The following is a 24,053-nucleotide window of genomic DNA, read 5'->3' as shown; positions in this document are numbered from 1 at the left end:
CTCTTGTTATTTAAATTTTGAATGTATTTGAAATACTAACAAATACATTCATGTTCAATTGGTCATGAAATCATGTTTTTTTATATTACTTGTAAAATAAAATTATTACCGAGAATTTCTTTATTTAAAAGACCAAAATATAAGCAACTTCCTTATGAACATGTTCTTTATTGCGTGGACAATTTAACCTGTATCACTGTAGAGGAGACTTGTCGGTTCTGTACATGGTTTTCTGTAGAATTGTTACATATTTGGGAAAGATTTTAACATTATGGTGAGGATTTTGATTATTTGAATTTTGATTCATTTAGTTAAGTGTCCCACTTACGGAAATTACCTTGGACGTTATCATTATACACTCCAACTTTAAAAGTCCGTCTGTTCGCTTGTTTGCACATTTAATTTTCCGTTACTTTTTTATTGCATCTATTAATATAAGCCGCGTGATAAAATAATAGGAGCTTGATATAGGTAAGTATGAACTTAGAGATAGATTTCAGACACACTGGGAAAAAAACTGTTTTTCTGATCACTATATCTTTTTTAAAGTACTTTGACTATGTGGATTGAATATAATTTTTTTTCTCTGTAACCATCTATCAAAGCCACATGATATTTCAAAACAAAGTTTTATATACACATATGCTATATCATGGGATGTGATGTCAAACTACAGTGACATCAACTTTCTCTTTGACGAAGTTTTTTTTTACATTTTGACCATATGATTTTGCGCGAAGTATAATCCTTTATTTTTGGTTTACGTTGCTCGAATGTTTCAGGCTATGTTTGTGTATTTTATTATAAAGATCGATCGAGTATGGTCTTTCTCACATAAATAAAAATTTCAAAGAATTACTTAATGCCAGCAAAAATATCGAGTGTAAAAATAGAAGGCAATAAAAACCAAATTACATCACAACAAATTAAGCAGTTGCGATATGAAGTGACATCATGTGTTCGGGATGGGTGGGCATGTCCTGCTTTTCAAGCGCCACCCGTCATATTGCGTCCAGAAAATCCGGTAAATTTATTGATTTGATAATTGCTGATGATTAATTTACCTGTATTGTTTGATAATTTCATAATTAGATAATGATATAAAATTCTTCAAATCTAAATAAAGGAAACTCTTTAAGCCTTTTTGGTACAGTTTGAACTAGTATCGATGTCTTAAGACGTTTTATTTGTGATTTGAACTACAAAAATCTATATATCTATATATCGGCAAAAAGTACCGAAGTGTGACAAAAACAAACAAACAAACAAACAAACAAACAAACAAACAATTAGCAATAAAATCCCAAAAACAAAGAAATAAATGGACAGAAACTGAAAACATATACGATTTACATTCATAATGTATTAATTCATATAAAATAGATTGCATATACAATCAGTGTTATTTATAATTGTAATTGAGAAAATACCGTAGTGCACCATATGACCTAGCTCCTTTGACTTAATAGCTCCGGTTTCATTACTACATGAATGTCAAGGTGCTGCACAACTTCAGCTACTTAGTATCAAGTTCGGCCTGTAGTCAATTCGTTAAAACATGGAATTATTTTTACAATATTAATGCTCTATATAGAAAGTCCGAGTACATATCCCAAGCTCGACAGTAACGAGGCGTCTTTGGCTGATTTTGTTGGTATACTGCAATTAAAAAAAGGGGATTTAAATGTAAGTTTTTGTGAGAACCATGCAAAATGGGAAAATCAAAAATGTGCATGTCAAACCCCGCCGACCTGACAATATCATTTCACTCAACGACGCTTTTTCAATTTGAAAAGATTATTATTTGATCTGTTCATCACTGGATTTGCTCAGACATTTTTTGATAGAATGTTAGAAAAATGAAGTTTTTGACCGAGTTGTCTGCGGTTGATATGTTAATTGTTAGTGCAATATCAATTAAATTATAACTGAAATTACCAAAATGATATCGAAAATCATTTTGCCTTGATTTTGAGGTGCAAATAGTCATATTACACTTTCCATATGGTGCTTTTTATACAAAATTTCACCCACTGCCTGATTCTTACAGCGACTGACACTAATGGAAAGTCAGAAGCATTTGATTTTGTTCCTTTTAATTGCCCTTTGAACCCTGGTTCGTGATTTGTCTCTCATTTGCACTATGAGAACCAATTTATTCACCGGTTCATAGTTTTCGTAGTACGTATACCCCAACGTTGCGTTTTATCAGGAACTCCTTTGGGTATTTCTAGAATAGTAAAGTACGATTCTAAGGCAACTTGAGAGAGATTTCTTATTGTGAGGGTTCTTATGTAGTTTTTTTTCTATGCCCCTGATGATTATTTCTTTGGTGTGTTGTCCAATGATTATCTATTGATTATGTTCATTTTGGCTCGAATCTAAGTTGCCTTGTTTTCTCTCTAATCAAATAGACAAGTATTTTAAAACGGGAGCTGTTCATAGAGTTAGAAGTTGTCGTATCAAAAGCAAGTGTATAAGTTTTAACTTTATCTTTGAATTTTAAACATTCATTAAAAAAAACAAAATATATAAAGTAGTCAACAAAAGAAACAATTGAAATACAATCTGTAAATATCTTTATGACTTCTTTACCACATTTTTTCTATCACCAAGACCAAAAAGCATCTATTAATCATTTTATCATTTTTACACGTTCCAAAACGGATACGAGGAAAATCCAAAATGTGACCGCTTGCTCGTCGAGTTCGCCGTTAATCAGTAAGTGATTTGAATTATTTGGGTCAATATCTGGGCTGCTGTAATAGTTAAACGGCGTGTAATCTTAAAAAGTTGACAACAAACTCATAATTGAATACCACGGTAACAGCAAAATTAGCGTGAACAGACTGTAGGAATGGAAGTCTGCTGACATCGTAAATAATTTTAATGGGGACATTAACAATATTACGATTGGTGAAACATCTGACCCAAACTAGTTCACAATTTGTTTGATGGAGTTTAATGTCCGAGCAGCAATATTTCAGCTATATTTTGTCGATGAACATGAAAAGAATGATAAAATGAACATGAAAAGGATGATAACATGAACATGAAATGAAAAAAGGGATGGAACACGAGGATAAAAGTGTCCATAAATTTTGATTGCCACAAGAAAAAAGGGGGATGGGTAGGGTCGGGCAATTTAGCCTCCTGTGGCGGAGCGCAAAGGTTCCTACTCCTATCGAATACCATAGCAGGGTTCTTAACGTGCAAGGAACGCGACATCTTTCTCATCACGGTGCACCACTATGGTTTGCGGTCAGTTTTTCCGTATTATAGCTTGACAACCCCAACATGTAACATGCTAGAGGTACCCCATTCCACCACCACGGGCTCACAACCCAGTTGTTCTGTGGGCAGAGCGCCTAGCCCCCGGCTAGGTTTCTGAGGACTAATTTAGTTGCCTTTTACGACAAGCTTACCGCTGCTATAGGCCTATTATTTTAACACCTGGATCCGGACGGGGCAACTAGTTCACAAAATGATGACTCAGACCCTGTAAGACGTCGTAACGCTAGAACCCGGGATACGTCTTTTACCTTTGCTCAACCACACACTGACCATACAAAGAATACCTGATCGTCATTGCAAAAGTATTTCTGGTCAGTTGAAGGATCAATGGTATCTATCCCTTTTCAAATTTGGTCTCTGAAATTCCGAATAATTATTTAAAACCGTCCTTATTTGGTCCAGAAACTGTCGTAGACGTAATCATTTTTACTGTTTCAAGTGGAGGGTCCAAAAATAAATTTTAACTGTTTGGCATTGCTTGTTAGAAAAAAAAAACAGGTAAATATTTTGTCATCAAGACGTTATTTATAGCTGTACTATGTTTTTTTTTTAATTATAACGCAACATCGCCAAGTAACTCTTAACAACGTATTCAACCATGATTATCTGCAGATCCGGTGAAACCGGTAGGAGAGGAAAGATGTGACTTTATACATCCATTTGTGTGTCTGTTTTATTGTGTCTTTAAATACAAAACGGTGTATTTCCGACTTCTTGTTCTTCACGATTATTTTCAACCCGTGTGGATAATTCAAATAACGTTTAATAGTAGTTAGTGATTTGGAGTAAAAAGACACTGTTAGTTCAACAGTCGCCGTAAACTAATTTGTTATAAGCATGTTACAAAAAAAAAATTTTAACCGCAACTAAAAACATTAGTAACTTATTTTAAGATGAAAAAAAAACTTGTATAATGCATTATTAATGCGAGATTCTGTCTGAAACCTTCAAAATTCAAATCGTTTGAACATTTCAAATTACAGAATTGCATTAAATGCTTCTGCAGTTCGATACACTGTCAAATTCATTTGATCGTAATCTTTATTTTTTTTACATTGTAGTTACATATACATAGGTCTATTTTATTTATGTCAAATTGCCAAATTAAACACATTTTTGTCCCTTTCAGACAGAAATTAATATCAGATCTGCAACGGAGAACGATATTGAGAAGTAAGTAAAACATACCTGGTTGAGCAGCGTCATTATACGCATTTAAATTAATACTGTCGGTTTTGAAAGTACTATATACAATATACTTTTATTTGTTTCCCAACTGTCTGTGTGTTAACATATAATTTTCTGTATGACGCTTTGAACTCGTGGATCGTTATGGTGTCTGCACCATCAAAATTGATTTTTTCAACGAGTCATAGTTTTCATTTCCTCGTTTGTCTACCCCGGACTTGACTTTTATAAGCAAATCGGCGGGTGTTCCTAGAAAAACAGAGGACACTTACCCTACCGGTGCACCTGGTCGAAGCTCTTAATTTTTAGTGGAATCCGAGTTGATCATTTGCTTTTGTTACTTTGTATGTATGATTTTAGTTGCTATATATTCTTTGTTGTGTATGTCTGTTTTTCATGTCTGATCTTTGTCCCTGGATTACATTCTTTTGATTACCGCTATAACCCTGGTTCACTTGATTACTCTTTTATATGTTTTTAGACATATTCAGCAGATATAACTCGGTCCTAACCTAAATTGAAGAAATATCTTGTTTTGATGCATTTCTATATAGAAGTAATATCCAATATTCCTTTATCCCCCGCATACTGAGTTTTTATCAAAGTCATCGGTACGGTAAATAATCTTTGCTTGTTTTGGGAGTGTATCGATTTTTATTAAACACTGAATGGGATTGTATTTCGTGTTTTATAAGATATTCTATTCTATAGGATGCAGATAACGCTCTCTGTGATAATTTTTGTTATTGGATATATTTAGGAAAGAAGGTGGCTGGGACGTATTTGAAGAAGGACAAGACAAACTCTTCTTCACAGGATTTTGCCAGACGATTGAAGGATTCATCAAACTTCCATTCGTCATCTTACTATTTTGTTTTACGATTGTTACAGGAGTTATATCTAGGGTTACATTGCATATAATGATATGGCATTTACATCCGCCGACAATAAATAGTACCAGTAGATCAGCAACGATGAACTACCAACTGACGTACAAAACAGATATGTGTCCGGAACATTCTCTTTACGAATGTTACCAAGAAACACAGTATTTAGGAGAAAACTGGTTTTGGGCCTTGTTCATTGCAATGATTTTGCCATGTATTTTCTCAATTTTTTCATCTCTACGAAGCTTTTGTTCTAAAGTTTCATCCGAAACGCAAAATGAAACAACGCAGGTCGGATATGATAGTAGAGGTGACCAGAGCAGACCAAATAATGCTTACCAAACAAATTCTGTGGACGGAAAAGACACACGACAAGGGAATGTCATTACGCTTATAAAGTATATTTTATTACACGTGAGTTTATGCAAAGACTTTTTTGTTAACCTGTTTTGAAAGTCAAGGTCTGGAAGCAAAGTAAACTAGATTGCAAGCAGCAATCAGCAATCACAGAACAAAATCTAGAAAAACTAGCGTTTTTAGATACTTAAAATCATAAAAACACAGAGTGATTACAACATATATTATCACATAAATATCAACTAGTTCAGGCTTGGACGTAACCGAAACGCGAACAAGTCAAAGAACACACTGATAAAAAACATATTGACAAATGAACCCATGTAAATAATATTGGTGAACAAATATGCTTCGGTAAGGAAATTTATAAATTAGTTATAGAGGTCATTGAAACACGTGCACATCATACATATATCAGTGTATGCGATTCATATGTAACTTGTATTTCAGACTTTATAATTACATACTACCGGTTCGATGAATATCAATATCACAGGTCTATAAAATTTAATCTCAATTTCTAAAAAGAACTTTAATTGTATAGTGGGCAATCAATTTCGCAAACGGTTATAGCAAAATGTATCTGTAAAACTATAATTCGATTTGATACAATATTTTTAGATTTTGCCAGAAGTAATCGACGCAGTGGCAGTTTGTATAATGATATTTGAAGTTTTACCACAATACGACCCAGCTACAGCCTCAGTTATATATCTGGTTATTGGAACACCATGTTTCTTCTTAGATTTCATAGATATCTGTAAATTCAGTAGATGCAACAATCTAGGTAACAAAACTAATGGAGTGTCTACCACCACAACCAATCAGTCAGAAAAAGTTAATTCAGTAAACAGTGTTTCAAACCTATACAAAGGTGTTGCGCATGGCAGCCAACAACACACTGGTAATACCGAAAATTACGGAGATGCGGATGACGATCAAAACTTGTTTAAAACCGCTGCGAAATATTTGCAAGACATATCATCAAAGTATTCACACCGCATTAATTTAGGATTAGTAATTACAGGTATCATATCACGAATCATTGGGATTGTCTTTATTTCCATATATAATTTCAATACTTTAAATTTGGTTATTTGTTTCTTAATTGGTTTTCGATACATTAAAAATTTCACAAAAAAATTAAGTCAGAACACACACGATAGCCAAAAAATTGAAGACAAAAGAAGGATAACTGCTTTACTGACAAACATTATTAAATTGGTGATATATTTCGTTGGGTTGATTGTTCAAGTAACCCTAAAATGTTCAAGTCCTTCTAGTGCTTGTGCCAATGCCATGTTTGGCAAAGGAGAGGCGAATTATAGTACGGAGTTTGACATTATAGAATTTGGTGAAGACCCGTTTTGTTCAAATCACATGCCGTTTGTGATAGCTTTGATAAACATTATATCCAGCTTACTTTTCTTTAAGTGTGCGAGAACGGCATGTGCAATACAAGCACAGATATTTAGCTTTAGCTTTCCTACAATAACCCTTATACCTGTTGTGACTACAGTTTGTTTAATTCAGCTCTTACGAAATCCAGAAGCGTTGCATTTTGGATCATGTAATGTGATGTTCGATTATTGGAGTATAGGGACGGGTTCATTTATGTCAAGCTGGGAGATCATTTTAGCTTTTGTTTTCCTCATTATATCATTTGCCTGCCTCTGTAGATATTCGCTCATTTGCAACGGCTTAAAGCAAGGAAAAACCGAAAGGTAAGATATTTACATATTATTTTAATATTTTTTATCTTTGTAAAGCATCAGCTACAACAGCTTTTAACTTCCGATTCACGCAGTTATTGAAGTTCAAGTTCTCAATTCCAAATTTCCAGTCTTGATGTGTCAAACACTTATTATATACACGACAAGAATCTTAATGATAAACATTTTGTTTTCTAAATCGATATTTCACATTTAAATGTAATACAAAATTATGTTAGCCTGTCACTTTTATCAACCTTCAAGATTCTCCATTGCCCCATGCGTCCGGCAAGTCTTCCATATCAAAACGTTTAAAAAAGGTACCTTAACATAAATTAATACATTTTCTGACCTTGTATTTTGATTGGTTAATCAATTTGTAACTAAACAATATGTGGTTGTTGTGTCGCTTACCCTACCGGTGCACCTGGTCCATGCTCCCAGTTTTTAGTGGAGTCCAAGTTGATCATTTGCTTTTGTTACTTTGTATGTATGATTTTAGTTACTTTATGTTCTTTGTTGTGTATGTCTGTTTTCCATGTCTGGTCTTTGTCCTTGGATTACATTCTTTTGATTACCGCTATAACCTTGGTTCCCCTGATTACTCTTTGAATGTTGTAACATTTGACGAAGGAAATATAACTTAAAATATCATAATTTTGTGAATATTGATCAATAAATTAAAAGGGTCTTAAATTGATCTGCAGGATCTTTTGTTTGCCGTTTTATTGTGGTGTCTTCACAGACTTTGGAACGTTACTGAATCGGAGAAGATTTGACAACGAAAAAACTCCGGTACGTAAATGCATAAATCTATTCTGTTTAACTGTCCTATTTTTTTTAAAAAGATATGGTTGGTGTTTTAATTTTAATTTATTAGTTTGTAAATACAAAAAAATAACAATCAAATACATGTATATTGTAAATTTCGATATGCTGTACACTTGTTTCAAAAGTAATCTCTCAACAGCAGAATTACAATTAAATATGTGTGAGGAACATAATCCAAATCTTAGGTGTTAACCAGACGTACTGAAAACCAAAAACCATCTCAGAGAGCTTCTACCATTTGTAATAAAAGGAATAAATCCTAAGAGTTTTTAGTATTTTGAAATTTGTAATACTGCAAAATTTGATAACTTTGATAAATAAAATCTGATATAATTCGGGGTCAGACAAGTCTGACTACTTGGTTGTTAAATTTTTAGGGGACAGGTCCACCAGCAGAAGCATGGACTCAGTATTTATTTTAATACCAAATATACAACCAATTCTATTGTTAATTTAGATATGCTGTCCTCATGTTTCAAGGAGTAACTCCTCATCATTGATGCTTCAAGTCGATAATATTACTTGATACCGTTTTCAATACGCGCAGATAGTTTTGTCAATAGGGTATTGTAATACGAAAATTAAGTAAAAGTGAAAATGTTACAATCAGACATCTGAGCCTTTTAGTGAAACAAGATATGAGTCATTATGATCTTGTCCTCCGATTTATTAATCAAGGATACAATAATTTTCGCCTTATCGGTTTTCTTCTACAACGAAATCTCTTATGGCCACTATGGAAGCAGGATGTTAAACATAAAACTTGTTTTAATCCAGTAATTAAGTAATACTCCAGCTAAGAATCATACAAATTCTGTAATATGTGATACACCTAAAAAGTGGGTACACATTTTTATTTTTGTCATTAAGTTACTTATTAAGATCTTTATGATGAAATGTATAATCATTCATTCCAATCTGTCTGCTCTTATGAGATTACTCACATTGCAAATCTAGTAGTTTCTATCGTATTCCAGTGTCATTTACAGAGTTATCTTCCTTCAATTTGAATTCTACAATACATTCTATATAATGTTTATCTCCTATGAACAGGGGTTATATGAAAAACCATATATTAATTTCTGTTCACTACAACATTTAAAAAATATGTCTTTTCAACACTGAGTCAAATGTTGTATGATTCTAAGCTGGAGTGGTACTCTGCAGTAGGTTAAAAACTTAGTGGCTATTTTCATTTTGCCGGTTTATGTATTATTTCGCTGGTTCATGTGTTATAAAAATGACTGTCTCTGTAAGAAACTTTATAAAAAATATAATTTCTTGTACATTCTATCAAAAAAACAAAAATATGAGGAAAGTCAGTGTTGCAGATATCAAGAAAAAGTTTTTGAAAGTAGTGGATGTCTCATTGAGTGTAACTTTATTGTCAGATCGGTTGGTTTATTTTCGTTATATTTCTGATTTTTCCCATTTTGCCTGACTCCTAGAAGACTTACATTTTAATGATTAAAAGATAGACGGAGTTTGCAACTTTTTTATGAAGTTCATTCTGATCGGTTATTTCAGAAGGAAGAAAACGACTCAGTTGCTGCTGACAAGATAAAACTGTATGCCTGTGCAACAATGTGGCATGAAGAACAATATGAAATGGTTCAGCTGCTTATTTCAATATTCAAGTAATTTGTTTTGTTATAACACAAAAATTAATTGAATGTGCCACAATGAATGAAGCAAATTACTTTACAGTGTCAGTTATTATAAGCTACATTTATGTCATGGCCAATTTAAGCTCGCTCATCAGGACTGAATATCCATATGAACTGTTTGCATCATTTTGCGTCGGTCGTCCTCGCTAATCGTCAAGTTTTCTTTTGGGAATCTTTTCATCTGAAATCGCTCAGCAGATTATCTCCAAATCCAAATTTAAAGGCAGATGGTTACTGCATTTAAGACTAGTTAATAGAATAATCAAGAAAACCAAGTTTTTGAGCTTATTGATCACACCGCAGATTTCTTGCGCCTGTCCACGGTCAGAATTATAGTTATTCATGCGCCTTCTTGTCCTTATATTACCCAGAATTATAGTTATTCATGCGCCTTCTTGTCCTTATATTACCCAGAATTATACTTATTCATGCGCCTTGTTGTCCTTATATTACCCTTTTTTTAATTAGTGTTTGCTTATTTTGAAGAATTTGAAAATAATCATCATACTGTTGCCGTGATTGTTTTCACTTTTGTTTCCGAGGCCTCTCAGAGCTTGTTTAAAGGTTTTACTCTTGTTGAAGACTTTTTGGTGACCTCTGAAGGTATTTATTGTTTTATTAGATTTAAATTAGACCCTAATGCAAGTGTTGCGTTTTACCATAGCTGTTCTTTTTGCGTTAAGAAAGGTAAAACATGACGATTTTTGTGTAGCTTATCCTATATTTATATGTAAAAAACTTTTTTTTAAATGTCAGTATGACAAGGCCTTGAAAGACCAAAAATGATCCAGAAACCGTTGTAGATCGAGGAAAATTTTCAGTTGTTGAAGTAATCCTGAAGATAAGGCCTACATTAGTCTCCATAAGGTCACAGCTGTAGGAGCTATTGCCATTGAAAGAACAAAATGTAATTGTAATCAGACATAAAAACAGACAAACACAACAAAGAAAATAAATAACAAAAAAAAAAAAAAAAAAAAGCATACAGAGTAACAAAAAATAAATGAACAACTCGGACTCTACTCAAAGTGGGAGCATTGGACAAGGCGCACCGGTAAGTTAAGCGTCCTATGCTTTTCTAGAAACACCGCCGAGATGCTCATAAAATGTCAAATCCAAGGAGGACGAACGGGGAAAGGAAAATGATGACATGTCAAACAAATCTTGTTTCATGGTGCAGATAGATAGACCGTAGCGACTTCTATAGTGGGAATTCAATTTTGTAGCAATGTAACCCTATTCCAAGTCTAGCGCGATACACATAGTCTATTGTATGCACGGCAAGCTTTTGCATAACGTATGACTTGTGATATGAAAACTCCATATTCGGGTGCTGAAGAGATGTTGTCACAAATGAAAGGAAAGTTGACAATACGGAACGAAAAGTCATCGCGTTTGTCGAATAGTATACGTCATTAATATAGCGGGAACTAAGATTAAATGATATATCTACGATGTCCTTCTTTTGGATTAGATCAGCCATAAAATCAGCCTCACAAGAATAATTATCCTTATGAGTCCTACAAAATAAAACCCTCGATTTGGAAGACGTTTGATGCTTATTCTCGGAGCTTTTGTCTTGAAAGACACCTTCTTTGTACTTTGATAAGTCGATTCATTGCAAACCATTTTAGATAGAAAGATAATTTGAATTGATGAAATGATCCTTAAAATTAAGCCTACGGAAGTATTTATTTTGGTTTAGTTGTAGGATGTAGCCTGGTTCAATTTATTTTCATTGAAAGTAAAAAAGGCCTTTGTTCTTTTCAAAGATTAAAAAAACTCGATAATTTGCGAAAGTGATCCTTAGAACCAGTTTATTATAACAGATTCAGCTTGAATGTGGTAAGGAATGCCACCTTTTTAGAGTTACTGTTATTAAAATGCATTCTCAGAACTGAGCAGAAAGGGAAGAGTAATCAACGAAACCAAGGTTCTAGCGGTAATCAAAGAATGTAATCTAGGGACAAAGACCAGACATGGAAAACAGACGTACACAACAAAGAACATAAAGTAACTAAAATCATACATACAATGTAACAAAAGCAACAACTGGGATCATGGAATAGGTGCACCGGTAGGATAAGCGTCCTCTGCTTTTCTAGAAACACCCGCCGATTTGCTCATAAAAAATCTAGATCGGGTAAGTCGAAAAGGAAAGGAAAACTATGACACGTTGAATAAATCAGTTTTAATGGTGCAGGTGGATACACCAAACGATCCACGAGTTCATGATGACGACCATAAAACTTCTGTAGTGATGACTTCAATCTTGTAGCAACATAACCCTGGCGCAGAAGCATATTCGTTAGAATTCTAGCGCGATAAAAAAAGTCTCCGTAGTTTCGGCAAGCCCTGGCAAAACGTATGAGTTATGATATGAACATACGCAGGTACTGAAGGGAAAATCTCAGTCAACTTCCGTACAAATGCAATATAATCTTTCTCGAGTCTATGTGAGCTTCTAAATATTTTATAACAATTATAACAATTATATTGTTTCAGGCTTGACAGACACATTTTCGACATAAATGATTATTTAGAAAAAGTAAAAATTAAAGATCAATCAAAAGATCTTAATAGTATGAAAAAGAATGTAAAGAAAAAGTACGATTTAGAAGGTTGGTAAGATACATTTTTTTTCAAATTAAAAAATACCGTGTAAACCATAAAATCTAAGACTCATGAAATGATATTAATATATATTCATAAGCATTCTTTTATTTCTGCTCGAATCTTGGTGAAACGTTTTGGATTATTTTCACACTTTGCCAACATCACAATGCAATTCTAACTGTCTAAAGGATGTGATTCTTCGTGTGGATTTGATCAACTTGTCATAGTTTTCCTTTCCTGTTTCGTCTACCCTGAACTTGACTTTTTATGAGCAACTCGGCGATGTTTCTAGAAAAGCAGAGGACACTTTTACTCTACCAGTACATCTGGTCCATGCTCCCAGGTTTTAGTGGAGTCCGAGTTGCTCATTTACTTTTGTTACTTTGTATGTATTATTTTGGTTATTTTATGTTCTTCGTTGTGTTTGTCTGTTTTCCAAGTCTGTATTAGATTACATTCTTTTGATTTCCACTAGAATCTTGGTCGCCTTGATTTCTCTTTCATGCAAATACGTTTTGGTAAGTTCATGATTTAAATAAAATAGAGAGACAACGGAAAATTCATTTCATTTAGAAATTGTCACATGTTCTTTTGATATGCTTCTTCCAATCTTAGTTTTATAGGGAAATGAATTTAGAGGACCCCAAGACGATGTCAGGGAAACGATTTAGTGATATTTTGCTGTGAAATGTGCATAAGTTTTAAAAATGAACTTTTGGGGAAATAAAAAAACATCCATCTCTTGAAACAGTGAACCTCAAAACCATATTTCATATATTACGTGTAAACGAAGAAATATAGTACTATTGTATACAAACGGTTTAAAAGGTTTCCATCCATGTTTTCAATAAAATTATAAGATTATAAACATATATTTGCGTCCTTGATTTTGACTTCGCAAGAATCTGTATATCTAGTACAAAAAAGTTTGTCTTATTTACTACGTAGCAGACACGTAACCTTGGCTTTCACATCATAAATTAATTCTTAAAAAAAAGTAATTATTTCTCACCTGTTTTTACTTAGACGACGATATATGATTTTTTTTATAAATAGCGATCAAAACACTTCTTGAAATTAAAGTAATCAGTATTTCAAAAGCTGCGGTTAACAGCCAATCGTTCTCTCTTTTTATCTTATGAAGAATGCTTTTGTCTACAGTTCACATATTTTTTGATGACGCATTCGAGACACCTACGGAGAAATCTGATTCTAAGCAAAAATCTAAAGTTAGTGGAAAAGGTTTTGACAAGAAACAGTTGAATGTGAATGACTACGTTAAGACACTTTTTAAGTCTATAGAAGAAGGAAAGAGGTAAAATGTTATACATGGCTGATTTTTAAACACATCAATTATGTCATTTTTAGCTCACCTGGCCGAGGGCCATGTGAGCTATTGCCATCACTTGTTGTCCGTCGTCGTCGTTAACAATTTTTAAAAACGACTCGACCAATTGGAACCAAACTTGGTATGAATGTTTCTTGGGGTATCCTGCATAGAACTGACGTTTGGATTTTTGATCTGTCTAAAAACATGGCCGTTGTTACTAAAAATAGAAATAGGGGTCAGACAGTAGTTTTTTTTAACATATCTCCAAAATGGTTAGGTTTAGCCAAATTAATTCAATAGCTGAAATGATCCTTTTTTTAGGACTACAAAAGTCTTCAGGAATAAAATTTGTGAGACGTCTTCTCATAAGAGTTATTGCCCTTGACAGGGGAAAATGACAGGCTTTTTTGTACAGTTTTAAGCCAATGTCTTGAAAACTGATAGATTTAGACTTTCATTTACTGAAATGATCCTTACGATAAGTCCTATCAAAGTTTTCTCGAGTCAAAATTGTTAGACAACGTTTTATTTAATTTAGTGTCATTGAAAGGAAAAATTCAACTAGGTGAGCGATTCAGGCTCCTGGGAGATTTTGTTTTAATATCACAAAGACATATTTTCTTTGAATGTTGTTTATTTAATAATGTATCGGTTAAAGAGAAATAAATTACATAGAAAGCATTGACATGCATTGAAAAAGGTGGATAACTCTTCAATTTGAGCAAAATTTGGCACTTTGTTAGGAAAATCTTATCGACCATCCATTGTCGATTTAAAACAAACTCCATTGTTTTCGACATATGTAGAATATAATAAATGCATTACACTGGAACAAAAAATTCAGTATGATCAAGTCTACTTTGTGCCACTCATATCAGAACAGCATCTTAAACATTAAACATGATGCCACAATTGGTTTGTAAAATATAATTTATTTCTTACTTTAATATCATCATTGTGATCTTGAAAGTTCGATTATAAATATCAAACTGCTGTACAAGGATTTCAGAACAAAATTGTTATTAAACAAAAATTATGTTTAAAAGTTATTTTTCTCTTTTCCATTTAAAACTATAGAAGATTGTATGATCAACGTATAGGTATAGAGGAAATAGAGTCATTCGTCACTCCATTCGGTGGCAGGATTGAATTTCGACTTCCGTTTTGGACAAAATGTGTGATACATTTGAAAGATAAGACAAAAATCAGAGCCAGAAAACGATGGAGTCAGGTACACTGTAATTTTAGTACTATAATTCAATAGCATAGATTTACTTGAACGATTCAACGTGCAAATTAAGGTCATTGTGCATTGTATTTCAAATGCTAAACCACAGACATCTTAATAAAAATAGAAAAAAATACATATTCACAATCTGAAAAATTAACGACAAGGAACTTGAAGTAATACACATTTTCACAAAAACATTCATGTTTATATATTGATCCTGATAATTGAATTTATTTTTATTTTCTTGCTGCGGAACTTCACTTGTTAGCCTGTGTCTGCTGACTACTAAACGAACGCTTTCCAGTATGACTGAAAAATATCAATGGGGACTATCTCAAGAATGTTATTTTCACCTACACGCACTTTGAAATTGAGCTGATTTTTTTATCAGGCCATAATTCATTTTTCCATAGGTGATGTACATGTATTATCTGCTGAGTTTTGACTGTGGGTTTGACCCTCGAATTAATAATTATGAAAAAGGGAAGGTCGATAACACGTTTATTCTCGCCCTTGATGGCGATGTAGACTTTAAACCGGAAGCAGTTGATCAGCTCATTCAACGAATGACAAAAAATAGTAACGTAGGGGCAGTTTGTGGACGTATTCATCCGATTGGATCAGGTAAGCTACACATGGATTGATATTAACCCAGTGTGTTTAAGAAACACAACATATAACATAGAATAACTAAATAATGCATACAAAGTAACAAAAGTAAATGAGCAATATGGCCTCCACTAAAGCCTGGGAGTATGAACCAGGTGTACCGGTAGGGTAAGCGCCCTCTTTTTTTTCCAGAAACACCCACCAAGTTGCTCATTAAAAGTCAAGTCCGGGGTAGATGAAACAGGAAAGGAAACTATGACACGTTGAACAAATCAGTTTTCGTGGTACAGATGGATATACAATAACGATCCACGATGACGACCATAAACTTCTGTCCCAGAAATCTATTTGTAAGAAGTCTAGTGCGAAACAAAAAGTCTGCGTAGTTACAACAAGCTCTGTTATAACGTAGGACTTGTGATATGAAAATTTCATACTCAGGTGTTAAAGGGATGTTGCCAAAAATGAAAGGAAAGGTGATATTACGGAATGAAAAGTCATCACGTTTTTCGTTTAGTTTGGTCAATATCATCGATCTCTAACTGAAGGTCAAGATATGAGGCTGACTTCATAGTGTCTGTTGTATCCTTTATCTCGAATTCTTCAGGGTAGATGTATCAAAAAGAGAACATATATATTATAACCGACTGAATATAACTATAGATTGTGATATTATAAATGACACATTGTTTAGCAGTGCGAAATAAAAGTGAACTTCTTTTACAAAAAAACTTTGATAAACAAATTTACACTGAATTATGTACAATACTCATATCTGCCTTCCCTATTCTCATATCATAGGAACTAGCGTTTATTGTCTGTGTTGATGCAAATTTTCCAGGGCCAATAGTCTGGTATCAAAAGTTTGAATATGCTGTTAGTCATTGGTTACAGAAAGCAACGGAACACGTGACGGGATGTGTTTTGTGCAGCCCAGGTTGTTTTAGTCTGTTTAGGGCGTCAGCTTTAATTGACAAAAATGTCGCAAAATCTTACACAAAAAATCCTAGTGAAGCCAGACATCACGTACAATATGATCAAGGTATATTTTGCCTTTATTATCATTATCAATATTCAATGTAAGTTTTCCGTAAGAATCAGGCCAATTGGGAAAATTCTGAAACATGCATGACAATATCCCACCGATCTGACAAAATAATTGTATCCAAGGACTATTTATTTATTTTAAAAGACAATTATTGAATTTGATAGAATTTTTTTTTTCAAAAGGGTATTAGAAAACATAAGGTTTTTGACAGAGTTATCTGCCAAGGAGTTTAGTCTCCATTAATCATTTCTTACTTTCTCTAGGTGAAGACCGCTGGTTATGTACACTATTACTCAAGAGAGGATATCGAGTTGATTATGTTGCGGAGGCGGATGCGTTTACCTATGCACCTGAAAATTTTTATGATTTCTGGAAACAACGTCGTCGATGGTCTCCATCCACAATGGCAAATATTTTAGAAATATTGACTGATAATGCACAATTACGTAGAGAAAACCATGATATCTCGTTACTTTACATTATATACCAGATTATTTTGTTTGTTTCATCGATACTTACTCCAGGGACGATATTTATGCTTGTCGTCGGAGCAGTTCTGATTGGATTTCCCGACATGTCTCCAATGTTGGTTTTTTTCATTAATTTAGTTCCAGTAGCATTGTTCATGTTAACATGTTTATTTGCAAAAGAAGATAAATAGGTATATTTGTATACAGCTTTTGAATGGTGAAAACTTCCCATTTACATCATAAATTACAATTCCCCATCACCATTGTCCCAATCCCTATTCCACGTACAGAATTCCTAATTGCCAGTAGAAAATTCCCCAACACCTTGGAATCCCCTTTGCAATCATTTTTATCAAATATTTTAGTTGCATATTTTAAATACTTTTACATCTAAAATTGATGTAAATTAAATTTTTCGTTTTTATTTTTATAAATAAATTCTTTAAAAAACTCTTTTTCCCTATCACCTATCCCTTTCACCGATTTAGATAAAAACACCAGCTTGAACATTATGAACTACATTTACTTAAAGTTATAGGGTGTTTTCTCTAATTCACCGCAAATTTTATTATCACCCGGCCCTTTGCTCACATGGAAATCTCACATTAGAATTTTGTTCAATTCTCTGCAATTATGTTTTTGCAACGGAAAAAAATAAAAGAAATGGTTTATCTTTATGATGTTGGTTGTCTCAGTAAACATAACTTAAATTGGTACAATGTTAGAAACTATACACAAATCGATCTTATATTTCAGTTAACCTTCGGTGCAGTTTTATCTGCTATTTATGCTATCCTGATGTTGATTGTGATCTTAGGATTATTGAAAACGTCTATTGACCAAGGCTTTTGTTCATCAACAACAATTATTTTAGTATTTGTTGCTATTGTTTTCATTATTTCGGCGCTAGCACATCCCAAGGTATAGTAGAAACATACACAATTACCCATACTTTTCAAAATATTCTATTTCAGTTCCTAATTGCATTTGTTTCTAAATTTGTTTTTGTGTAAAAGTAATTTTCTGATATCGATTACAATACTTTTTAAACAAACACAAAGAAACTATTTATCTCCCACACAAGTGTTTTTTTTTTTGTTTTTGTTAATGATTTGATAACCAAGTCGCGTTTCAATTATGCACAAGTGAACTTATTTATGATTATAGAACCCATTTGCAGATAAAATTATTTGATCTCTGTATCACTGGAATGCTAGGAAATGTGGCAATAGAATGTTAGAAAAATGAGGTTTATGACAGAGTAATCTGCCCTTAAATTGTCAATTTTCAGTGAATTTCAATGACCTTATAACCCAGTACCAAATAACATGGACAATCTTGCACTTCGTCCAGGGTTTTGGTGGTACAAATAGTCAAATTAAACTTTCAAAATGGTGGGTATTTTTTCATACCAAGTGTCGACCAGTGCCTGATTCTAACATTAAATGACATCTAAAACTCGATAATCCTTAATATTTTCCTAGGTATAACTAAAGCCCACTGATGCTAGTTTACCAAACGGACCAGTTTAATTTGATTTTATTTGTCTTGAAATCGCACTAATTTCAAATATTCTTGAACAAAATATATTCAGAAAATTAATTTCTCTACCTTAAGGAAGTATCGTGCATATTGCATGGGCTCCTGTTCTTCATTGCTGTACCATCAGTATCGATGCTCATGTTCCTGTATTCAGTGGCAAACCTCAATAATGTAAACTGGGGAACCAGGGAAAAACCAAAAGATAAAAAGAAACAAAGTTCCAACAAGGAAACAAACCAAAGATTCCAAACAGTTCGCAGCTGGTTGAAGTATGTAACAAAAATAGTCGTTTTTTAATTTCAATAATAATAATTTGATAACTTTTTTTTGTATGTGTTGCCGGTGTTTTCTGCATAAACTGAACTTTACCTCTGTAAAAGGCTAAGAAATCAATTACAATCTCACAGAGTGAGATGTGTGTTAATTCGAAGACAATTTTGCTTGGTTCTCTTTTTCTTTATTCCCGCTTTCCTCCAAGCTTTATTTCTTTCTAATGTCAGCCAAACTGTTCGAAACGAAACTTGATAGAAATTAGCCACTCCTGGTCTAGTTGTCCACCATCAATAAAACCACTTTAAATTACCACTATTTCGGAAAATCGAATATTTCCAGTTACTGCGACTTTAGGTGATCATACCCGACCACCTTGACACCTTGTACTGAATGGAAAATGTTCGTTTAAAATGAACGTTTCATCAGAAATCCAACATTTTCAAACACACAGCATAAGGGTTCAGTGAACCAGCTTATGTCCAAATAGTTACAATGTATATCGTTGTAATAATTAATTGTTATACGGGCAAAACATTTCATTTTGTTAATCGTTTATATGGATTTTAATAGAATTCCCCATACTATGAATATTGCACGAAAACTGTTTATCCTGTGGTAATAGAGGACAGTGAATACAAACCATCGTGTTAGTGTTTTGTTTCGGTATCATTTTTTATATACTAAAGGGCTACCGAAAGATTAAAAGTTGGATTCTGAATTTCCTTCGTGTTGGCAACATAAATAAATGACTGTATTGCATCACTGTTTTGACTGTTTTAGACGCTGTTGTAATGACAAATCAAGTGATTATGTAGCATCTGATGAAGAGCATGGTCTTCCAAATGACAAAGACAGAACAACAGGTAGATATCGGCAAAAATACCAAAGAATCATCAATGGGGCGCATCAAGTAGGTAAAGATAAAAAAAACACGGCCTAAACGTGATCAAATGGAACAGGGACGACCAAACTATACGACAAACTTGATGACATTTCGTTCAGTTATTTTAACTTTTCCTTCATCTGTGGCAATATTCCTTCAGCACCTGCGTATGGAGTTTTCATATCACAACTCATACGTTATGCCAGAGCTTGCCGTAACTACGCAGATTTTTGTATTGCGCTGGACTTCTTACAATTAGGCTTCTGGAACAGGGAAATGTTTCTAAAAGATTGAAGTCATCAATTCAAAAGTTGTATGGTCATTATCATGAACTCATGTTACTTTGTATGTATTAGATTGGTTATTGTATATTCTTTATTGTGTCTGTTTTCAATGTCTGTTTTTTTTTACCTGGATCACTTTTTTGATTCCCTGGATTGCTCTCTCCTACACACACAATGTAGCGAACCAAATAAATACGTTAACACATAGAGACTAAAGATATGGAAAAAAGACACACACACACACACACACACACACACACACACACACACACACACGCACAAGCACTAGCAATATGAAATACCACAAAATATCGAGAGCAAAATTAGGTGCTCCGATGAATGACCTACTCCTGGCACCCATCATATTGTAAGTGAGTAAATAAGGAAATTTTCATTTCTTGCTTATTTTATTTTCTGTGATAGATAATGAAATATCTGTGTCCTGGAAACTACAAGCGGCCAAAGATATAGGTAACGACGAAAAAGAATTTTGGGAAGTACTGCTGAAGACGTATCTTTTCCCATTTAATTATAACCAAAAGGAAAAGATGGAACAACTAAACGACTTGTTAAAACTTAGAAATATATCAGTACTTTTCATTTTTCTTACTAACACATTTCTTGTTGTGGGGGTATTTGCTATCACCAGTGTCGATGCCTTTGAAACATCTTTGGTGTTGAACTTAGAATGTGGAAACGAAGGCAAAAATATATCCATAGAACCACTGTCGATATTATTTACCTTAATGTTTGGAATTCTTTTATTTATTCAATTCGTTTGTATGATTTACCATCGGTTCTCTACCTTAATTCATGTGATGTCAGAAGCAAAATATTGCGGTATCGACACACTTGAAGATGATGCAAAAACTGTAATATTCGATATAAGTTACAACACGAATGAAAACCGACCGGGTACTGCTATTCGTCAAACTGTTTTTGAGTCTGGAACAAAAGCAGTGGATGAAATTCATCAAAGACCCAAAACTGGCTTAAAACGAGAACAAACAGCTAATGAATTGGTAATTAAAAGAACAAGGGCCAACTGAAACAGACGTCAGGCATGAATTGATAACTTTCCTTTCAAGATTATGTGTTTCAATTTGTGTCTTTCTTTTAAGTCAGAATTTAGTAGTGACGTTCCTTGTGTCTAACCTTAAATACATGACTATGACCTTTCTTACCATTTTTCTGATTTTAAACAATGTTTGTATTCTATCGTGTGGAATCTGTAATATTTGTCTATAACCCTACCCCCGTTTAAGCCCTAGGGGTTGTGTGCCTTTTTTGATTATATTTCATTAGATTGCACTTATATACTGTTTGTAAATCGCATAATGTTTGTATTTAATTTTGTTGTTATGTTTTTGGTAGTTATAAAGTTGAAACTTCATAAGTATGAGTTTGTTAAGTTTTCTTATTGTAACGTTTTTATAATACGTTTTGTGTTACGTTGAGATGTAAATGTTCATCGATACATTTTTGTAAAAAAATAATGTAAAATTGCCTATACTTATGTGTGGCTTCGTTTGAATTTTTTTTTTATGTAAATAATCCACATTTGAGCTATGTAGGTACGCTTATTTCAGAACTTATGATTTGAACTTAATCAAATAAACTATAAACACTATATAACATCTAGATTATTAACATAGTCATCGTGCCACTAAAATAAATGATTAATTTAGGCACTTGAAAGTCAGAAAAAAAGAATTGATTGCCGCTTTTAAAGGTCATTCGATCGACATTGTCGTGCAAACGAACACTGTTACAGTTACAACAATCAAGAGCGGTTATGGTATATTTTTTCCTGCGATCAGCACTTAAATCATATCACCCATGATTCAAATCGTCTTCCTATCGCTCAATATTACAATAACTCACCTGTAACATAACAGAAAGTGAATGTAACATAATAGAAGATGATAAACAAATCGGAAGATCGTTCCGGAATCAAATTATTAGTAACAAATTCGCTCCAATGAACATTCTTACATGTATTTTTTTGAACTGTATGCCTCGAGGACTTGAGTGAACTCAAGATATGAAATTCTGTAATATGTGATAGACCCTAAAAAGGCTACATATTTTAATTTTTGTGATTAAGTTGCTTTAGAGGTCTATATGATGAAACGTATAATAATTCATTCCAATCTGTCTACTCTTAGGATATAATTCACATTGAAAATCCAATGGTGTCTACTGTATTTTAGTGTCATTTACAGATTTATCCCCCTTTATTTTGAATTATACAGTACATACTATATAATTTATATATCTTATGAACATGGGTTATAAGGAAAACCACTTGTTAATTTTTGTTTAGTTCAACGTTTTTAAACTAAATAAAAAAAAATATGTAGGCTACCAACTATGAATTACATTTTGCATGATTCTTAAATGGAGTGCTACTTAACTGTTCAACAATTTAGTGTGTATTGCTCAGCACGAAATCGCTTATCACTTAATATAGACAAAAATTCTAAATCACTACGCGCTGAGGAATTAACTAATTCTCTATCAACCTTTAATCTATATGTTATTCACTTTATTATACTGAATACTCCTTATTCCTTTTTCTTGCATTAAATCTCAAAGATCAGATGTCTATGTTTACAAAAATGTCTTCTCTTTTGTTTGCTACATTGAAATTATTCTGTGTTCAAATTTGATAGCTATGGGTAATGTTTTTGTACATTATACATCTTCTGTCTTGATCACTGTTATTCCAATCATTTGAATAGACGAAGCTCATATATGCTTCATTCAAATACAAACCTGACTATATTTGAACTTGTACTAAATTTTAACGAAACCAGTCGAGAAGGTAATTAGATGAAAAGAAAACTATTTTACCTCTGAGACATGTGATATAATTAATGATTAATGCTTTCAAACGTCCTCTGCCATCTGAGTAGGTTGAAGTCTATGAAGCAGAAAAAGCAGAAAGAGTGTATCATGTTGTTTTATTATTAAATTTCAAGTTCATTAGGTTATATCAAATGTAACTCAGAATCATTCAGATATAAAACACTAGTCAACAAAAGAAACAATTAATTACTTTTTTTCAAGCACATAATTAACTATATAGTAAAAATCAAAGTTTTCAAATTTTTGTAAGTTCTACGGTACACATTTACAAAACAATTACGTCTCAGACACTTCCCAGACCAATTTCGGACGGATTTAGAATTACTATCCAGAATTTCAATTTTTGGGATAAAAGCTAATCCAAGTTGTTATGACGATAAGATATTCCACGGTTAGTAGTAATCAATTTGCTGGAGCAAAAAAATAAAGTTTGTTTTCATTTTTTTTAAGATTGGATATTGTCATTCAGCAGCGGCGTTGTCGTGCGGCTATCCACTTGATCATTACTTTATATTTATTCCATTTACATGTTCTAGGTGAATCGGTGTTTAGTTTAAGGCATTTTTGTGTCCGTTTGTGTAATGATGAGGGGTTGTTACCAAGATAATAAATTATAAATACATATATTCATAGAGAAATTATGACCGGAGGCAAAATAGTATTTTGGATTTTTATCGCATCTGTTTTCATTGTATGGTTTGGAGACATTATAGTAGTAGAATTCAATTAAATCGAAATCGGGGCATAATTTAAAAAGTAGTTTTCAGGGGTGTGTTGTAATCTGATTGAAAGATTATTATAAGGAATCCACTAGATAAACATAACTTAATAAGAATATTGGAACAGCTCGAACAAACTAAAACACGATCTTTAACATCGGGCATTTGATACCCGTGTAACTGCAATGATAGTTTGAGCAACTCGGCGGGTGTTTCTTGAAAAGCAGAGGACGCTTACCCT

At 33.2% G+C, this 24,053-nt stretch overlaps 1 protein-coding gene across 1 annotated transcript; it reads left to right on the top strand.

The window, feature by feature from the left end:
• Positions 1 to 136: 136 nt before the first annotated feature.
• LOC148602329 (chitin synthase chs-2-like) lies at positions 137 to 21,618 on the top strand. Its single transcript, XM_088551704.1, is given in 16 exon segments — positions 137 to 274; positions 4,424 to 4,467; positions 5,243 to 5,783; positions 6,348 to 7,450; positions 8,146 to 8,233; positions 9,797 to 9,906; positions 12,442 to 12,557; positions 13,714 to 13,867; positions 14,960 to 15,113; positions 15,527 to 15,737; positions 16,564 to 16,764; positions 17,034 to 17,431; positions 17,997 to 18,161; positions 18,858 to 19,051; positions 19,836 to 19,918; positions 20,646 to 21,618. Coding segments are annotated over 16 exon segments (4,191 nt in total). The 5' UTR covers positions 137 to 271; the 3' UTR covers positions 21,272 to 21,618.
• The last annotated feature ends 2,435 nt before the right edge of the window (positions 21,619 to 24,053 follow it).

Source organism: Perna viridis, chromosome 11 (assembly GCF_037379345.1).
Source record: "Perna viridis isolate PV_CMFRI_1.1 ecotype Kerala chromosome 11, ASM3737934v1, whole genome shotgun sequence".
In the NCBI taxonomy this organism is placed as follows: domain Eukaryota; kingdom Metazoa; phylum Mollusca; class Bivalvia; order Mytilida; family Mytilidae; genus Perna; species Perna viridis.
Note: the sequence above shows the minus strand (reverse complement) of the source record. Positions and strands in the feature narration are given on the sequence as shown.